The sequence below is a fragment of the Mizuhopecten yessoensis genome, unplaced genomic scaffold, assembly GCF_002113885.1.
Source record: "Mizuhopecten yessoensis strain PY_sf001 unplaced genomic scaffold, ASM211388v2 scaffold4837, whole genome shotgun sequence".
In the NCBI taxonomy this organism is placed as follows: domain Eukaryota; kingdom Metazoa; phylum Mollusca; class Bivalvia; order Pectinida; family Pectinidae; genus Mizuhopecten; species Mizuhopecten yessoensis.
In genome coordinates this window covers 84410-105708 of record NW_018405746.1, presented here as the reverse complement: position 1 = coordinate 105708, position 21299 = coordinate 84410, and the positions used below count along the sequence as shown (strand labels likewise).

General features: G+C 34.8%; 1 protein-coding gene across 1 annotated transcript in view; it reads left to right on the top strand.

Annotated features, from left to right (window-relative positions):
• The window catches only part of LOC110449876 (inositol polyphosphate multikinase-like), a 32117-nt gene extending 10824 nt beyond the window's left edge, over window positions 1-21293 (top strand). Inside the window, exons 2-6 of the mRNA XM_021497021.1 lie at window positions 6529-6642; window positions 16350-16535; window positions 17983-18155; window positions 18867-18951; window positions 19498-21293. Coding sequence (XP_021352696.1) covers window positions 6543-6642; window positions 16350-16535; window positions 17983-18155; window positions 18867-18951; window positions 19498-19982 — 1029 coding nt within the window. The 5' untranslated portion in view covers window positions 6529-6542 and the 3' untranslated portion in view covers window positions 19983-21293. The remainder of the gene's footprint in view (window positions 1-6528; window positions 6643-16349; window positions 16536-17982; window positions 18156-18866; window positions 18952-19497) is intronic.
• Window positions 21294-21299: the final 6 nt, after the last annotated feature.

Here is a 21299-nt window from a genome sequence, read left to right as displayed (position 1 = left end):
TTCGAGTTGTGGGGGGGTTAAACCTTTGACAGGAGCAGATCAAGAATTTTGAGTTGTGGGGGCCGGGGTTAATTTAAACCTTTGACAGGAGCAGATCCAGAATTTTCAGTTGTGGGGGAAGGGGAGGGAACCTTTGACAGGAGCAGATCCAGAATTTTTTGTTATCTGTATGTGTGTTCAGTGTTCTGGGGGTCCCAGGGGGGCACAACATGCTCAGGCGCAAAAATGATTATATTAAGGGAGAGAGTCCAGGTCATGTGTTCTATATAAAATCATTTTATGAGAATATTCCGTCCCATTACAATTGCCTCCATTAACAACAATTTGAAAACAATAAATCATGTTATTATATATATATATATTGCCCATCAAATTGGTCTCTGGGCAAATTTTAGGAAGGAGGAGGAGGGGGAGGAGCCTTCTCTATCAGGGGGTAATATCATATCGGGGGTAATATCATATATCATATCGGGGGGTAATATCACTTCCATTTTATACGGTTAATTTAAACTTTGATATTATGACCTCTTTCTGGTATATCTCAGATACTGTGTTGTTTTGTCCTTTGGCAATTTATTTTCTCATTACAAAATGTCCTTCCAAACATTTTGTAATTTAATTACGTACGTATGAAGAGAATTTATCATAATCATTATTAATTAATGACCAAACTATACTGGCTATCCTTGAAGGCTTTTGTTCAATGATCGTTACATCTGTTAATACAACATTGATTAAATATTGATCCTTTATAATAAGGATCAAATCAATATAATGTAATATTGTGAGCTTATAAGCTTTAGTACAAGTTAGAAGGAAGCACGCATAATAATTCTCTATATATCCTGAAGTGCTCGATATAAAGCAGTATTAGTCTGGTATTTTGGAGCTAATAAGAAGATAATGATCTGAATATCTGGAAGTTGATTCATCTTCAACATGCAGTTTTGTATCAAATCAAGTTCCAAGTAAGTTAGTCATACAAAGGTCTAGCCGACTTTTCAATTTCTATGTCAGAGCACAGGTGCTAACATGGATCCTTCTCTGCATATATTGTGACACACGTGAAGTCGCATTATAATCGGCAGCCGAGCATGTGGTCAGAGTATATTCCATGGCAGACAGTGGTGCAGGATTAATAGATTCTTTCCTTACCTTGAGGATATAAATTAAACACCCAGAGGAAGCCTCTGCAGTGAGCAAAGCATTTACCCATGCATGTGTTACAAATAAATTGATATTCTTTCTGAGACAGTGGATAATGATTCTCCTTTTTGGCCATATGGTCTCCCGTCTCTCGGTGTATGCTTGAACATGCCTTTCTGATATCATGTCCCTGGTTAAATGATAAATTCGGTCAGATTTTCCCTTGATTTTGAAGGATATAAACCCACAGAGCAGTGATATATTTTCAAAAAGTATATGTGTGGGGTTTGGAGATGAAATGTGTGAGTTGCTGTGTTGTACTACATGTACAAGGCGTGCATGTTCTCACCAGTACACCAACGAAATCATGTGCATTGTAATGTATACAATGAGTTCTAATCATGAGATCTCACTAGATACACCTGTCAACACACATCTTCGATATCAACAGGTAAACACCAAGGTCGCTATAGACTTAAGGTATAAACCGAGATATTTTACACCATGTACAAGCCTACCGAGACAACTACAGGTAACCTGAAACTAAATATTGATGTTCATCAAGCTGAGTACCTCAGCATCACAATAGCTTGCTATAATCGAAGCTAGGGTCATCATAGAAGAATGTCAGTCATAGCTCTTTGGTTAGAACCAAGACCGGAGAGTATTGGTAACTTATAATCATATACGTCACACATCACGCGTCCATGACTAGGTATAGAACAGTGTGGCTACATCATATGGATTTTAATCAATTCTAGGAATCCAATAGGATCATCTGTAGATTTCATGTGTTATGACTTTCTAGAGAAAATATGTTATGTTGAGCTATGAGTTGCTGGGTTTTGTGTAATTCCAGTTGAACAGTTCCAGTTTTTGTATGTACACATATTTCTGGTTATACACATGGAATGGAGTTAAAACTACCGGTATTTAACATCAGTGAGATGTTATAGAGTCTACATAGTTTGGGAGCGGCTATCTGTATGCGTATATATATATACATGATGTTCAAATATGGATTCATGGAAACTTTAATAGCTTTGTTTTAAATTCCTATTTTTATATCGACTGTCTGTCACAGACAAACTTTACCATGAAGCTATTTCACATCAGTGAGATATTATATTGTGTGCATTAAGTTTGGGGATCAGGCTGTCTGAATTAAGGTACATACAGGTATGTATGATGTTCTCATATACCCGTATCTTGAACAATTTTGTTTTAAATTTTCTGTTTTTATGTCTACTGTCTGCATGTTACAGACAAATGTACCATAAACAGTACACCAATCAGCGAGATATTATATATCATATTATATATCATGTGCATTAGGTTTGGGTTGGGCTGTCAGAATTTAGGTAAATGTATGATGATCTCACATACCTGGATCTTTAATAAGTTAAGATGTTTCAAATTCCTGTTATATTGCCTCGCTGTTTAGACAATAATGTATTATAAAACTATTTCAGGTAAAAAACATTCATGGTGTCTGATTTCAGTCCTGGTGCCAGTGGTCTTGATAAATTTGTTTCAGATTCCGGTCCATTATGACTGAATATCAGTACCAGAAATAATTATAGGTAAAATCATTCAAGGTGTTAGAACCAACACTTAATTTGGCTTAGTTATTGTCTGTGTGAACTGGAAGTCGTTGATAAAGTTACTGTAAACAGGGTATTAATTCATTGACTGGGTCAATAGTTCCGTAAATTTGTCTGTTGATAAGCAAGGTGCTGTATGTACGTGAGGTGGACTGATTGGTGACGGAGGTTTATTACACCAACAGTGATTTAACTGATAAAATATATATAGGCGCATCGTAACAGCTGTGTTTACAACAGGGATATACACATGTGTACTGTCAGATGGTTTGTATAAATTTAAAGCTGATATGATTTGGGTATAGTTATGGATATACCGCACAGTTTGTTCTGTGAGACTTTTATCCCCTTTACTATATGGTAATTCATTGCATCATAGTAGTAACGTAATCTGTATACAATAATTGGCAAGGTATATCAATTTGTGACACACATGTTGTAAGCACTATTGATACGTAGTATAAGTACATTGTATAACATATTGTAAGTACAGGTAATTAAACTCTTAACATCTACATGGGCCCCCAGGTGTACCTGTAGCCGGATTAACCTTTAACGCTATTCATCTGGTATATTTACATGGCCTGGGATTCTAAATGTTCTTACTGGGGTCGATTTCCACAAGTTTTTTCAAGTTTTATTATAGCCAAATGCAATACAGCATATAGGTAACAAACATACATAATTCAGTATTCAAAATTCATATGAGATGTACAAGATGGCGGAGGACAATTCCATTCAAATATATATATGCCTACAGACATGTAATAATGATATCACTTGCAGTTTTACAGCATGAGTTTTTCGTAAAGTGGTGAGAAGTATATAACAATATAATCATGTGTGACTTTACTACCTGTATATATATTTAAAAGAAATGAAAATCTTACTTAACCCATCAGTAAGCCTGGTGAATATGGTTTTATTGGTGTGCTGGTATATATATGTAGAAAATAATGGATAAAAATCAAATTTCAATGGTGTACTGTTAGGGACTCTATAGTGTAATTGTGATCAACAATATTGACAATGTGTATAATACATTTTTCCCCTATAAATAGGTAATTTGCATGTATTAGTTGAATAGATTTGTATAGAATATAATCAGCTGTATGTTTATTGGTCATCAGCCGTAAGACAGCTGTCAGTTACATATTGTTTTGGTAATTCATAAAATCTCCGACAACAAAGAGACTTATATAGACCTATATAAATTGGCTTTGATGAGTAGAAATGCTGTTTTGAATGCAGGTATATGCATTCTGTGATATTACCAGAGGTATTGTGTAAATTAAAAAAAAAAATCTGTGCTTTGCTGAGACTTAGAACTCCTTTGAAATATTGAATTCAGTTTTGATAACATGAAAAATTCTATCTCAATGCATACTAGTGCATCTGAAGTAATACATGGCAAAAATAAATTAGATTTTTGAAAAAGATAAACAGAGTTTTCATGTATATATGATTATGCTTCTAAATTACTTCTATGTATGTATGACATTGCTTAAAAACAGATGAAAAGATGACAATTGTAAAACACATTTTTATGGTTTAGCTGTTGGAGATTCGCCGTACTGTTGGTTTCAGTGGGAGATAATTGTAGTGCAATGTTGTGTATGTGTGAAAAAGAATTATTATTTTTGTGGCCGCTAGAGGTATAATAGCGCGGATAATGGTGTGATGTCATGTATAATCGAAGGTAAATATGCAAAACAGGTAATCCTTCACCATTTTGAGAGTTGCATACCAAATGATATAGTCTATTTAAGTTATAGCTAACTTTTTTAGTTAACCAATTAAAAAGCATTGCTGCACAGCATTTTATCTGAATTGTATGTGTTGGATGGCAAAACGCATCCATAACAATCTTACATGCTGGCTCTGCTGGGGGAAAAATCACAATATCATCAAAAACATTGTCTCGATCAAAGAAATCTAATTACTGACAGAAAGGGATTTTGGAAATAATACTAAATGAGGTTATGGGATTGTCAGAATCCAGATAAACAAATTTCTTTGGAAAGGGCTTTTTAATAGGCAATGCCTGTGCCTTATCTGATTGTGTTTAAAATACAATAAAATTGATTTGAAATGAAATAAACAAATTTCTTGAAGACTGTAAAGGATTTACAAAGGACAACATATTTGGAAATTTTGTTGAAGCCGATATAAAGCGGAGGACCAAATCTAGATCTCAGACTCCAATAGTTGTGGGGTGCTTATTGTATAACAGAGCAGTGATGTAGCATCTGTTGATACTTCTTCTATACTGCAATATCAAAAGTATATGTGATTGGGCTCACATTAGGCAATGGCTTTTGCCAGATGAATATATGGCTCTGTATGTAATCTGCTTGAAATCTGAACTTATTGACATATGCTTGGAGATAAATCTTCTTTTGAATGGTTTTTGAAAGTATCTTACAAAAAGCTTACCAGTGTTAACAGTAAATGTTATTCACCTCTGACCTTTGAAAACTGTGTCCTGGTTTCTAAAAAAATAGGATTTTATTGAAATTTAAAAAAGGAAATGAAGGTAGAAAGTGCCTATATATAGGTATATTTGAAAGTGAATTTTAATATCCCGGACCGTGGAGGTATGGGTGAGAGTTGTGTATACATATCAGGGGTCTCTTCCTATAGGAGCGTGGCATTTCTGTGTATAACGAGGATTGAATAAATATCCGCTTCAAGTACTATATTAGATCTGCATGACAAATTTTTTAAAAATTTCAAAGAGTGTGTATTGATACACAGTACATGGTAAGTACCTGCAAGTTTAGAGGTAGCCTCACTAGGGGTATGTTCACAATTATTTAGGTTAAGTGAGGTAGCCTCACTAGGGGTATGTTCACAATTATTTAGGTTAAGTGAGGTAGCCTCACTAGGGGTATGTTCACAATTATTTAGGTTAAGTGAGGTAGCCTCACTAGGGGTATGTTCACAATTATTTAGGTTAAGTGAGGTAGCCTCACTAGGGGTATGTTCACAATTATTTAGGTTAAGTGAGGTAGCCTCACTAGGGGTATGTTCACAATTATTTAGGTTAAGTGAGGTAGCCTCACTAGGGGTATGTTCACAATTATTTAGGTTAAGTGAGGTAGCCTCACTAGGGGTATGTTCACAATTATTTAGGTTAAGTGAGGTAGCCTCACTAGGGGTATGTTCACAATTATTTAGGTTAAGTGAGGTAGCCTCACTAGGGGTATGTTTACAATTATTTAGGTTAAGTGAGGTAGCCTCACTAGGGGTATGTTCACAATTATTTAGGTTAAGTGAGATTCAGTGGGTGAGTTTGTGTTACAGTTAGAGGAAGTTCAGAGAGTACTATAAACATGATCTGACATACCCTGGTAATGCTTATGTATACAAAATGAAATGGTTAGCTCCTGCAAAATAAAACAAAACGTGATTATTTACAGACTTTAGACAAATTAATCACACAGTATTGGATAATGGGACATTATTTCTTTATAATCACTACCTGTATGTTGCCTTTATAATATTAACAACTTCATTTTAAATTTTAGCCCAAAACTGATGATTTTTTTTCTGAGATGGATCTAATAAGGGACTTTCTGAAGGTTGTTACAGTGAGAATGTAGGCATGAACCATTGTGTTAAGACACAGAATTAGGCAAATTACTGTTGTAATAGACAAAGTATTACGACCAATATGGTGTCCACAATGAAGAAAATTTCTAATTATTGGGAGAAGCTAAGAACAATATTGTACCATCTTGTTGTATTTCTAATCAATTTTGTCTTCATTTTACAGATAAATAAACAAGAATGTCAGCGTCTTTGGCTATACCACCGTTGCCCCCTGGGACCAAACCATTAGCCAATCAGGTGGCTGGACACAAGNGAAAATTTTCTGCCACAAAAAAAATATAGGTTGTCAGAATTTTAAGGATTTTAAATGGAAATTTATGTAAAAAGGAGTGAATTTTGAAAAAAAAATGAAAGACACAATATTTTTACAAAATAATGTCAATAAAAATGATAGTGACATATATTAGTATTGCATTAATGTATATCAATTTAATAAATGCTGAAATTGTGTAAAATTTATCCTCTATACACAATATAAAAATTGACATTTTATAATAAAACCATATACACATAGTAATTGCAGGCAAGAGTTATCGTTCTTGAAAAACTTCACAGTAGTGAAATAGGTAGCCGGTTGCCTGAAGTACAGAAAAATGTACACATGTGACTCATTGATAGAAAAAAACCCTGAATTAATACCTAGATTGCTTTGAAATACTTTAATATTGAGAGAACACAATGTTCTGTCAATGATAAACATATAATATTCATCAGTTGAATATTAAACATTAGAATTTGCGGAAATTGTGATACTGTCTCCCTACATTGGATTTTCAACTAGGGATGTACTTCCTGTTTCCGTTTATCAATACAATCCAATGACCTTAATTGTTAGATACAGTAGAAGTCAAATCAGCACCATTCCTGATGACCAATAGAACTGGAATGTAGCTTAGCACACGACTCCTTCCTGAAGAGGAGGCTGGTTTTTCCACTCCTTCCAGTCCTGGAGAGGAGGCCATTTTATATTTGCAAGATTATTCCCTGTATATATGATAGATCCCATTTGTATAGATCAGGGGAAAGTTATCTCAGTTATAAAGACAAACTACATGCTGTTTGAGTGTTACCTTTTGTGCAATTTTCAAAATATGGAGAATCAAGTATAAAAATGTGTGTTTTTCCATGTTAGTGAGTACCACTACAAACAAGATAAAATTGTATGCTGTATTGTATTAAGCATACAGAATTAAGGAAATACAAAGAACTTTTAACTTGGCCTGTAAGAGGGATGAGGTATGAGGCTTCACACATTTATGAACAAAAGACACAAACAAGGCATATTGAGATTAAATACTACAATTTTATTGCACAAATAATACATTTGGGCTAAGGGGCTAATAAATAATAGCTGTGGTGTTTGTTACTGCCTTCAGTTTGATTTGGCTATCTGGTAAGGAAATATATGTCAAGAATCAGTTGATGCTAGCCGAGCCAAGTAACTTGAAAGGAGTAATATGTATGAACTGAATGTAAATTAATAATTCTTGGGGGACTTACGTATTACATAATGATGTAAAATGCCCAAATGAAGCTGTACCACAGCTGAAATACCCCATATATAAAGAACAGTTATTGTTAAACTTAATGAAATTTAAGAGATTCTATGAGTATTAAATTGGTATAACTGTAGATGGGTCAAGAATCAAGATAACAAAAACACTAACAAAATCATGAACAAAACTGACCACAAAGATTTAAAGCACAATTCAGAATAGACAACAGACATGGTAACGAAGCCCATTAACCTGAAAACTTGTTACAAATGGGTAATAAACACTACTATCAATGAAGTCGGGCATCGTGGAATCAAGACTAAATGTAGGCTTAATGATTTATTAAACAAAAATCGCATAAAATACTAATTTTATCATGATTTTCATCTGATGGGAGATCTTTATAATCTCAGAGCATTAAGTCTACCTGTTTTTTATGGTTATGTAAATATCCAATTAAAAACTTAAATATGATTTGTCACAAGCTTACAATTGATACTTCTTAGTTCTTTTGATGACCTAAATGTACCAAGCTTTGTTAGCTTAACGAGCCTTCCAGTAAAAGTTTTAAGCACAGTAAAGATAAAGATCATGAAAAAATTATGATAATTTAAACGTTCATTAGCTTACCATAGCTACAGATTTGGCAAGTTTTACTAATTAATTGATCATGAGTTAATGGTATTATCATTCCTATTTGTGAAGTGTAATTAAAGATGACACATTTTAGCATTCAAGTCTTAGCATTAGACAAGAAAAAGAACATTTTTCCTGATATTTTATTTCTGAATTCAAGAATTGTCCAATTTTAAATTTGATATTAACAACCGAACAAAGCTTATTACAATCAGTTCCTTGTAATAATAGATCAGTAGGACAAATTAATATATGGTTGACTTCATTGTGACACTTGGAGACTATAGGATATCATTTGTCAGTCAAGGACAATCATAACAGTGTGCCCTCATGATCACACCTCTATACAACTAGAAACAATAAACACACACCTACAACATGATAAAAACTGTATGGTTCTAAAGCTGTGTCTCTGTCATAACCAGAATTCACAAACACAAGGTTAATGTTTGAAAAATATTGAACATTATTTTTATGTTCATTTCAGGTGAAAAAATAGGATACACAAAGGATGCACACACTATCAATGAATGACACACTGAAATACATAGGTTATTTAGGTTCACGTGTAACAAAATAAATTCTTGCAGTGTTTAAGTTGAGTACGTAGCATTTTTTTGGCTAGAAAGTTTGTTATAAAATAAATTTGCCAAAATGGGTTCATGATCTAGACTCTGGGTTTATGGTACCTTGGTTCAAATATAAATGTTGTAAAAACCTAAGAGTTGGCATGAGTAAAGTGTATTCAATTTTGTTATTAGAATATTTTTCAATATAGGTTGTGAATTACATGTATATAGTATAATGTATTTAGGTTAAGTAAGTGTATTTGTTATCATTAGAATAGGGATGGTACATGCACATGTCCTGTTTAACCATTTCAATGGCAGAGGAATATATTGTCACCTTGTATGAGATTGGATATTGAATTGAATTTAGGCAGGAACATTTACCTGTAATTACCGTGCAAGGCGGGTTTTAACTCATTCACCCCTGAAATTTCATAATGAACTATTCCAACCTTTGAATTGGAAGAGTTCAAATGTGTCTTCAGGAGTGAATGAGTTAATCACTACGGCTTTATACCTGTCAGAACATCATTGATTCTCTGTAGGTATTGTAAGTCATTTTAACATCAATGCTGTGAGTTGGCCATATCATTTTCTCTTATATATTTCGTTCTTAGTCCTGGTGAATATAGAAGTTGGATAGGAAATTACATGTGGAATAATATAATAAGCCTGCATACAGTTCATTGTATGGAAGGAAATCAATTCTGCACGACAATCTGTAATGATGAATGTCAGTATAAGTTTACACTAGGTAGGAGCTCTTTCACAAAGTCAAATATGGACAGGTGGTTTTAATTAAGACCTCCTTTTGGGAAATAATCTTCATGAAATATAATGATTCCTAATAAAGGAAATATAATGATTCCTAATAGTTTCATGGTAGTTTTCTAAAGAGTGATGGAACATGATTCTCGAGTATATATTTGAAAGGGCTTTATTAAACCTCTGTACAGATGGTATTTTTGTATACACCCAGCTGCTATAGTAACCAAAGGTTGGACTAATCAGGCTATGATTATTAGTGATATGGCCTTTTGTTGCCAGATACTTGTTAGATTCTAGAAACGCAAGGAAAAATAGCCAGAGCTCTCAGCGAAGACTTGGGGTTGCTCAATGCTGAACTAGGTCTTCTGTTGTATGTCAGTCTGTGTTTTATAAGGCCATTGAAAATCCATTTTTGCATCTAGTTTTATTAGAAAGATTTCCGATTTGATTATAGGCTAATAATCCTGTCTGCAGATTTCCTTTTTATGGATAACATTTTTATATTCTATATTATCTCCTTCTTCCTTGACCAGGAATTGGGTTTAAATGTCTTTATATAAACTAAATTACTCATTTTTTATGCTTTTTTAACCAAGGCTAAAAGCCTGAGCTATAGCTTTTAACCTTTGCAAAGGAAACACCAAGAAACATGGCAGTCTGTACACTGTTAATGGTTAGGAACAGCTCCTAACATCGGCTGCCTTACCATGGGCCATACACCGTTAATGGTTAGGAACAGCTCCTAACATTGGCTGCCTTACCTTGGTCCATCCACTGTTAATGGTTAGGAACAGCACCTAACATCATCTGCCTTACCATGGGCCATACCCTGTTAGTGGTTAGGAACAGCTCCTAACATCGGCTGCCTTACCATTGGCCATACCCTGTTAATGGTTAGGAACAGCTCCGAACATCGGCTGCCTTACCATGGGCCATACCCTGTTAGTGGTTAGGAACAGCTCCTAACATCATCTGCCTTACCATGGGCCATACCCTGTTAGTGGTTAGGAACAGCTCCTAACATCGGCTGCCTTACCATGGGCCATACACTGTTAATGGTTAGGAACAGCTCCTTACATCATCTGCCTTACCATGGGCCATACACTGTTAGTGGTTAGGAACAGCTCCTAACATCGGCTGCCTTACCATGGGCCACCTGTATTGCTTTATACTTAATTTCTCAGTTTATATCTATGCTGTTTGAAGAGTTGCAAAAAGCTATACACATAGAACGAATAAAATGTACATTTCTAAGAAGGTCGCTACACCACAAGGTCAGATTCCCCTGACGACAGATGCCACAAATAGGTCCCATATTCTCCAAGACAATAATTATAATCTACCAGGCCAGACATAGCACTGTAGCATGCTGATTTCCATTCTTTTCACTATAGATTTCTGGGACCACTTGTTTTCAGATGTTGTTTGTTTTTAATTTTCAAAGCTAAAATTCCAATACTATTTCGTGTTATTTAACACACTGAAGAGTCTACCTGAATTATTGGTCGCATATGTATGATCCGGGATTGTTACACTATTGAAGTTTTAGGTTCTCAGTCTAGTCAATGTATTATAGTATATTGGAGGTCAATAACTATATACAGTGAATATGTACATGTACTTATGAAATATGCACATTTCTTCACTCGATTGAACAGGCGGCGCCTGGAGTCTGTCATCAATATTTGTTTCTGTTGCCCCCATTAACCTTATTTACACTGCACAATATTGACACCTGTGTTACCTATTTTGGTGTTGATTTAGAGGTCCATGGCAAACTCACAAGTACATTTGTACACTAGATTATTAATGTATCATATACAGTACTGCAAATGCTTCAAATCAGCCCATCAATAGAAAAATAGAAAAAAATGATTTTAGATTTAACTTAAGCATTATTTCAGGCCCTGGAGACTGCTTTTGAAAAAAACCTGCATGTTGAATTTGAAGCACATATTGTTAAAAGTGAAATGATCAATATTTTACGTGTTTCTTTTAAAGGTTGTTATTTACAAAAAGAATATGAATCATTTTCAAATCACAATAGCATATTTGTAAGCTCGTTGAATAAAGGGGAAAAACACATTCTTATCGATAAAAAAAGTACTGTTGAAAAGATTATGGCATTGATTTTTCTGTGAACCGGGTAAAATAAACTGGGACTTTCGTATCTCATAGTCATTTCAAAACAATAGATGCAACACCATCAATGAAACAGTGATTGTAATAGCGTCCATGTTTGTAGAAGAGTGTGTTTGTTCTTGTGTTGGTGTTGAGAGATATTGATTGTTCCGACATGATTGGTCAGTTGACAAGAGCCAAGGGTGGGCCTTAATAGCATTGATACTTCAGTGTTCATAAAAACAGTACAGCTGTCAAGTAGCCGGGTTCGGTCTGGGACTACTATTTCTGCTCGAGTTGACACAGTGAAACAAATTAAGGCCATGTTACAGTGTTTGTGCCACCTTGTCAATCAACTAGACTCCTTGGTAATGGAAAAAGGACCCAGTCATTTTCTAATATACCAGTACACGTTATAGATATTTGTTGCACTAGAAACTTAATGTTCAAACATTAATCATACATGAATACTCTGACGAAAGAATGATGTTTTTCCACATGATCAAGCTTATACATGTTAAACCAGTGTGTGGTATGTCATGAATGAGGAGACCTGGATATTTTGTGTTAAGGGTATATGCTACATTTAATGTGACCTAATGTACCTCCTTTCCAAAACATTTCCACGATTTTGGACTTTGTTAATATCAATGCAATAGTTTATTTAATACAAAAATGCAATGATTTTTTTTATCATTTTTAAGTGATGCTGGTTTGAATAGTAAAGGGAGGTAATATAAGTTACAGGTAAAATCAATAGGTTAAAGACAGTTGATTAAGCACCAACCATATCTAAAAATAAGATCCTGTTGCATGCACTGCATATTTGATAACTTTAATTGAATTTTGTAAATAAACATGAAACACAATAATATGTTTTCACATAATTTAACTGATTCCATACTTTCCTTATAATCCATAAATAAAGATAATCTTCCATAAAAAAATCTAAAATATTTGTGAGGTACTTTAATCTGTAAAACTTTAAATGTTAAGCCATATAAAAATGAGTTGTCAGATTTGGTAATAAGTTGGAGTCGAGACTAATGAGAGGCTAAGTATAGGACATACTGTTTAGAGGCTAAGTATAGGACATACTGTTGAGAGACTAAGTATAGGACATATGGTTTAGAGGCTAAGTATAGGACATACTGTTGAGAGACTAAGTATAGGACATATGGTTTAGAGGCTAAGTATAGGACATACTGTTGAGAGACTAAGTATAGGACATATGGTTTAGAGGCTAAGTATAGGACATACTGTTGAGAGGCTAAGTATAGGACATACTGTTGAGAGACTAAGTATAGGACATATTGTTTAGAGGCTAAGTATAGAACATATGGTTTAGAGGCTAAGTATAGGACATATTGTTTAGAAGCTAAGTATAGGACATATTGTTTAGAGGCTAAGTATAGGACATATTGTTTAGAGGCTAAGTATAGGACATATTGTTAAGAGTCTAAGTATAGGACAAATTGTTGAGAGGCTAAGTATAGGACATATTGTTTAAAGGCTAAGTATGGGACAAATTGTTGAGAGGCTAAGTATAGGACATATTGTTGACAGGCTAAGTATAGGACATATGGTTGAGAGGCTAAGTATAGGACATCTTGTTGTGAGGCTAAGTATGGGACATACTGTTGTGAGGCTAAGTATGGGACATATTGTTTAGAGGCTAAGTATAGGACATATTGTTAAGAGTCTAAGTATAGGACAAATTGTTGAGAGGCTAAGTATAGGACATATTGTTTAAAGGCTAAGTATAGGACAAATTGTTGAGAGGCTAAGTATAGGACATATTGTTTAAAGGCTAAGTATGGGACAAATTGTTGAGAGGCTAAGTATAGGACATATTGTTGAGAGACTAAGTATAGGACATATGGTTTAGAGGCTAAGTATAGGACATACTGTTGAGAGGCTAAGTATAGGACATACTGTTGAGAGGCTAAGTATAGGACATACTGTTGAGAGGATAAGTATAGGACATATTGTTGAGAGGCTAAGTATAGGACTATTGTTGAGAGGCTAAGTATAGGACATATTGTTTAAAGGCTAAGTATGGGACAAATTGTTGAGAGGCTAAGTATAGGACATATTGTTGACAGGCTAAGTATAGGACATATGGTTGAGAGGCTAAGTATAGGACATCTTGTTGTGAGGCTAAGTATGGGACATACTGTTGTGAGGCTAAGTATGGGACATATTGTTTAGAGGCTAAGTATAGGACATATTGTTAAGAGTCTAAGTATAGGACAAATTGTTGAGAGGCTAAGTATAGGACATATTGTTAAGAGGCTAAGTATAGGACATATGGTTTAGAGGCTAGGTATAGGACATATTGTTGAGAGGCTAAGTATAGGAAATATTGTTGAGAGGCTAAGTATAGGACATATTGTTTAAAGGCTAAGTATAGGACAAATTGTTGAGAGGCTAAGTATAGGACATATTGTTTAAAGGCTAAGTATGGGACAAATTGTTGAGAGGCTAAGTATAGGACATACTGTTGAGAGGATAAGTATAGGACATATTGTTGAGAGGCTAAGTATAGGACAAATTGTTGAGAGGCTAAGTATAGGACATATTGTTTAAAGGCTAAGTATAGGACAAATTGTCGAGAGGCTAAGTATAGGACATACTGTTGTGAGGCTAAGTATAGGACATATTGTTTAGATGCTAAGTATAGGACATATTGTTGAGAGGCTAAGTATAGGACATCTTGTTGTGAGGCTAAGTATAGGACATACTGTTGTGAGGCTAAGTATGGGACATATTGTTTAGAGGCTAAGTATAGGACATACTGTTGTGAGGCTAAGTATAGGACATATTGTTTAGATGCTAAGTATAGGACATATTGTTGAGAGGCTAAGTATAGGACATATTGTTTAGAGGCTAAGTATAGGACATATGGTTTAGAGGCTAAGTATAGGACATATGGTTTAGAGGCTAAGTATAGGACATATTGTTGAGAGGCTAAGTATAGGACATATTGTTGAGAGGCTAAGTATAGGCATATTGTATTGTGATCAATGACCCTCGTGGGTGTGGTATCTAAAGCCACTGACTGGACGACTCTGTATATAAAACATCTGGTATCTGTTCATCTAACCATTGTATGGAAAGCTAATAATTAAATCTACTGATGATAAAGAATGTGTTACTGGATCAATTTTATCTGAAAGGATCCCATATGTGAGAACTACATACTGCCAGTTAATAATTACTAATTAGGAGTGTTGTGTGTAATATGGTGTTGGTGAACTTATATTTGAAATATTTGCAGTAGTTTTCCAGGTAAACTTATGTTTAAATTATTTGCAGTAATATTCCAGGTAAACTTATATTTGAATTATTTGCAGTAGTTTTCCAGGTAAACTTATATTTGAATTATTTGCAGTAGTTTTCCAGGTAAACTTATAATTGACCTTTTTGTGCTAGTTTTCTAGGTAAACCTGTACTTTTGTCTATTTGCCCTGATTAATAACTAATAGTACTATCCCTATTTGATATTAGATAATATATAACTATCAATACTTTAAGAATGAACTTTTGTACTTGTTTACTTTATGAATAAGTATCCACAGCCTATTATATGGTAAAGTTTAAATTTCATGAATCTCTGATACAGTAAAACACTTTGTATATACAGTGTAATCTTATTATTCAATGTATCCATTCATACTCTAAGATTAGGAACATTGAAAGATTTGATATTGACCATCAATATAACTATAACTTTCTTTCCAAAATTGGAAAACATTCACGAGGTTAAGTTGAATTGTTAAATTGATGTACTTTCTTGAAATTTACATACTGAATCCCTGTAAGAAAAATTAGCAGCTGAGAATGAAGTACACGGCAAAGTGTGAAAGACTTAAGCTCAGTACTCATGTGGTAACTCGGAGACAGAGTAACGTTAGTAATAGAAAGAAGCTTCAATAACAACAACTTCAAAACGTCTCGGGAACATAGTAATATTAAAATGACCGACTTGTACTCAAACTAATATAGCAAAGTTATAAAAACTTTTTCTTTGGAGAGAAAATAAAGGATTTCAAATTAAACAAATGATTTGGTTTGACTTGTATTTTACGTCCTTTTAACAGCTATGGTCATTTAAGGATGTGCCAGGTTTTAGTGGTGGAGGATAGCCAGAGTTCCCGGAGAAAAACCACCAACTTACAGTCATTACCTGGCGACTGCCCCACATAGGTCTCGAACCCGTGACCCAGTGGTGGAGGGCTCGTGGTAGCAGAATGTCAGACGCCTTAACCACTTGGCCACCACCAACTAATGCAACAAAGTCAAACAAAAACTGTGGAAATATGTACATTAACTTTGTAGTAACCTTAGCACTATGCCCTTTAATGTGTTATTTATGATAATGTTTAACATTGTAGGTTGTCTACAACATGAGGATGGTACAGTGCTCAAACCTGTCCAGAGCCCGCCGCGTGGTCAGAGGGAAATGGAATTTTACACCACCGCCTTCGACGAAAACTGCTCCAACAAAACCCTTCTCAATCTTCGCCAATTTGTCCCGCAGTTCTCTGGCATTGTACAGTGTACCGACAACCCCAGTGGTAGGTGTATTTTATTTTTGTCAGAATATAACTCTCGTCTACCAGAATACAAAGATTTTAATACTTCTTCATATTCTAAGCTTCACTGTGGTAGCTGCCATGGTTTCGTGAACACTTTAATAATTGTATTCCTAGATAAAAATATTGCCTTTTATGTAAAAACAGTGAATTGTCTATGAAGTTGACAGTGTAAGACAGTTTTTGAACCCTGGTGCATTAGGGACAACTTGTGTTGTAACTTTCTTTGGTGTAGTATACATATAGAATCATATTTTGTAAGATTCAATTTTTGCAAAATCATAAACATAGTGGTACATGTATAGAAATATTTTTTTCAACTACTTGTAAAAGTGTAAAAATATTACAAGGGACAGCAATTCTAAGATGTTTTCTTACATCTCTTCATCATAACCTGCTTCAGACTCAAATTTAAAAAAAAGTTGAGTGCGAATATTAACTCATTCACCCCTGAAAATTCATGATGAACTATTCCAGCCTTTGAATTGGAAGAGTTCAAATGTGTCTTCAGGGGTGAATGCATTAAGTGGATTGTATCATACATTTGTGAATCATAATGAACATCTATACTGGCAGAGGTCCCTGTTTTCCTAGCTTGATGTGAGGTCTATTTGGGCGGTATAGAATTTGTCCGTATATGAAGTGATGCTTGTCCTAAAGGCGTTAAGTTTAGTCTTTGTAGTTTACTGCACAAACTATGGATACATGCTTTAGGACATCACGGAAGTGTCACCTACATGTTTACATTTGATGCTGGTGTAGTTTATTAATTGGGTCCTCCTCAGTTAATCACACAGGTGGGGCACAACATGCGTAGGCTTTTTTAGAATTTATTTATACGGTAGTGCCCATCAACACTTAAAGTCATAAATGGCCCAACAGTTGACGTTGAATTTGTGTGAAAGTTAAAAAAAAAAAGGAAGATACAAATACTTAGTTATAGAGATATTATCCCAAACAATGTAGTTGGTTCAGTAGATCATTTCTGTGTTTTCAATGTTCCCAAAAGCAGAAGATATAGAAAGAAGTTCCCGGTTCTACAGGGGCTATATTCATTAGTCATCTCATATGATCATGCTGTGGGATACTGCAGGCCTACTCTTTTCTATAGGACTTGTTACTTTATTGCTATATATATATAAATATATGTCATAAATCATTGTTACCTGGAGAATGATGTTAGTGTTATGTTGTGAGTTAGCTTGAGGTATGACATTGCCATTTTGTAGATTATTTTGGAATGATATTGGTGTTTTGTAGTGAGTAACCTTGAGTATGACATTTATGTTTAAATGAGTTACCTGCAGAATGATAGTTATGTTTTGTAGTGAGTTACCTGTAGTATGACATTTATGTTTAAATGAGTTACCTGGAGTATGATATTTATGTTTAAATGAGTTACCTGGAATATGATATTTATGTTTTGTAGTGAGTTACCTGAAGCTTGAGAACCTTATGTGTCGCCTCAGTAAACCCAGTGTCATAGACATCAAGATGGGCAAGAGAACATATGACCCTGAAGCACCTCCAGAAAAAATTGCACTTGAAGTTGCAAAGTTTCCTCCCGTTATCAAACTAGGATACCAACTATCTGGCATGCAGGTAGGTCACATGACCTCATGTGGAATACTGGATGAACATCTCTGTGATGTCACCACATGTGGGACAAGAGGGATGTCACCACATTTGTTTTTCTACTATCAAACTTGTTGTATATCCTCTCACTGTGTCTGAGGTTGTAATGTACAACAAACAGTAATTTCCAATATGATACATATTTATTAATTTTTAAGTAATTACTTCAATTGAAAATAGATAAAATTTACCTCCTGTCTACAGCTAAGCTTCGTCCTGTTAACAACTTAAGTGTTTGTGTAGCAGTTTAGTCGTGACCAAAGTTATTCTTTCTATATATGAACAACCTGTCTATAAAGACAACCTGTCTATAAAGACAACCTGTCTATAAAGATCACCTGCCTATGAAGGATATCCCTGTACCACTGCCAAAAGCTTTAACTACCTATTGGAAACTGATTTTTTCAGCATGACTATCTTTGATAAATCATTTCTGAAAAGAATACAATACCTTGCAGGACTTTTATGAAAAAACTATGAAGATGAAATATACAAAATATAATCATCATCACTGTTCTGAGTGTAAAAATTGAATTTCAATGGTAACCCCCCGCCCCCATACACACTTTATTTAGATGATATTATAACCAACCAATATGAGTTCAGAGAACTCGATGAAATATTAAGTTTTTACACAGTGATGTCATCTTATTGATTTATCTTAATTTTGTCTTTCAGGTTTATGACCCAGAATTAAATAAAACAGTGAAATATGACAAATACTACTGTAAAAAACTGTTTGAAGACACCATGATAACACACGGTAAGTATCAGGGTCAAGGTTTCAGTGTCACTACAACACTAGGGGTCAAGGTCAAAGGTTGTGAATACAGCAGGGGTCAAGGTCACAGCCAAAAGGGTCAGGGTCAAAGACAGATCAAAATCTTATTTTAACAAAGGGAAGTTCAGAGAGGGACAGAGGTTCAAACAGGGGCGGAAGTTCGTATAAAGAAAACAATTTGAGAATGTGGGAAATTTGAAGATGGATGGAAATTCAGGGAAGGAGGGAAGTTTAGATATGGATGAAGTAAGGAATGAGGGAGGGAAGTTCAGACAGCGATTAAATAATATTTCATATACGGCATATGACAGTTCATATGGTTTTAACCTCTTTTGTGAAAACGTTAAGAGAATCCCTACTTTCTCCCATATATATATGCAGCAGAGAGGTATTTTAGATACTAAAGAAGAGTTCATTTCAATGTAAATTTGTTTCTCAAAGTCAAGATAATTGTATTTTACTTTGATTTTAACCTGTAACTTACATCATTCAACTTACATTTAAAAAATATTTTCTTTCCTTTTTCAGGATTAGGGAGGTTCGTTTTGATTAACAAGGGTATGAGAAAGGATGTACTTAGGGTGGTGGTAGAAAAGCTAAAAGATCTGGAAAGTTGGTTTTCAGAACAAAGGATATATGCTTTCTATGCTAGCTCAATTCTGATTGTGTATGAAGGCGAAGTCAAACATAAACCGGACTGCTCGACGGCTGTCAACACTGACCAGACAGAGTCCGAGAAAAACAGGGAAAATACTCTCAGATCCAACTCTCCTCACATGGAAAACGGAGAGGGAGACACTAACAAACCTATAGACTCCTTGCACATTGTAAATGGAGGTGTAGATGCCAAAATTTCTTCAAAACTAACCGAGGATTGTGAGTGCCCTCTAGTGGAAATACGGATGATAGATTTCACACATGTTTTTCCCTCACAAGAATTGGATAGTAACTACTTGTTTGGTCTCCAAAATTTGATCACACATTTTCAGTGTCTCCTGGATATGCCATCTTGAGACTGGATTCTACAATATACAATAGTGTTCAAGGTTGGATAACTCTACTGCGATTTTTCTGATCATGTTTCTACCGTTTCAAATGTGGATAAATTTCTGTGATTTTATATCCGGGTACATGTCAATGTTCAAAACATATATTTATTATTCAGAATCATATTATCAATGTTTTCTACTGACCATGATTTTCTACAATATTTGTTTCTTTATTTATTGTCTTTGAATATATGTTAGTTGTTATTTTGCATTTGTTGCATCTGAGCCTGTGATTTATTTCATAAACAGATGCTGGCTTGTCTTATTTCTGCTGGTATTGTGTAATATTCAGGTTGATGAAACACTTCCAAACATTGTCATTCCATAATATGATTGATTTTTATAATGTTGTATATAACAAACCAAACTCTGACCATGGACTGAAGGTCAAGGTCACAGACACAATTCCTGTAGGTCAAGGTCATAGAAAATGTCACATAAACTTTGCCTTGTACTATATTATTAGACTAGGGGCTTTTCTCTTACAGTACCTTATAGTACACAGTACAAAGAATTAGGAGACTCTTTTTGATCATGTCAAAAATCCCTCTTCTGTTGGTTATGTCACTTTAAAGATATTTGTTTTTTATAGGAAAATGTTTTCATGAGAAAAAGACAGGAAGAAACTGTTAATCTTTATGTTCATTGTATAAAACCTGTAGACCTGTAATTAATTACACTACGGGTATCACACATAACGCAAAGACAGGTTTGGGACAAAGAATACCATGGTAATTTATCACCGCCGCTTACACAATCAACAAACACGATTGCCAAATGATTATTAAATAAGGTTACACAATGACCCTGACCCAAGGTGTGCAAACCAAGTTCAAGGTCATGCGATAACCTTGATACATGCCTTACATGTTAATTATGTAATGTTACGCAATATATTACAAAAAGATTTCCATGGTTCTCCAACTAGCTACTAACTATATGCTATTACAAATGTAAACACAATTTAGAACAATGGGAGGGTGGGAGGGAGACAAAATGCCAGGGCTGTGTGTGGCGAGTGCTGCAACACGTCTGCTAGCGACCATGTAAATTTCTGGAGTGATGCTTTTGAAAAATAGCAGCTATCTTGAAAAGGAGGCTGACCACTGGTCAGTGCTCGCTGATTGGCTGCCTGAGACAAACATATAAGTAGTAGCCCTCCTGCAGTAAGACTAAAGGGGGACCGAATGCATTTACTGGGTAAGATAGAAACCTTCCCAATGCCTGGCAGATGACTCCCTCCTCCCTGAATTAATACACTATTAAATCTTAATATTCAAA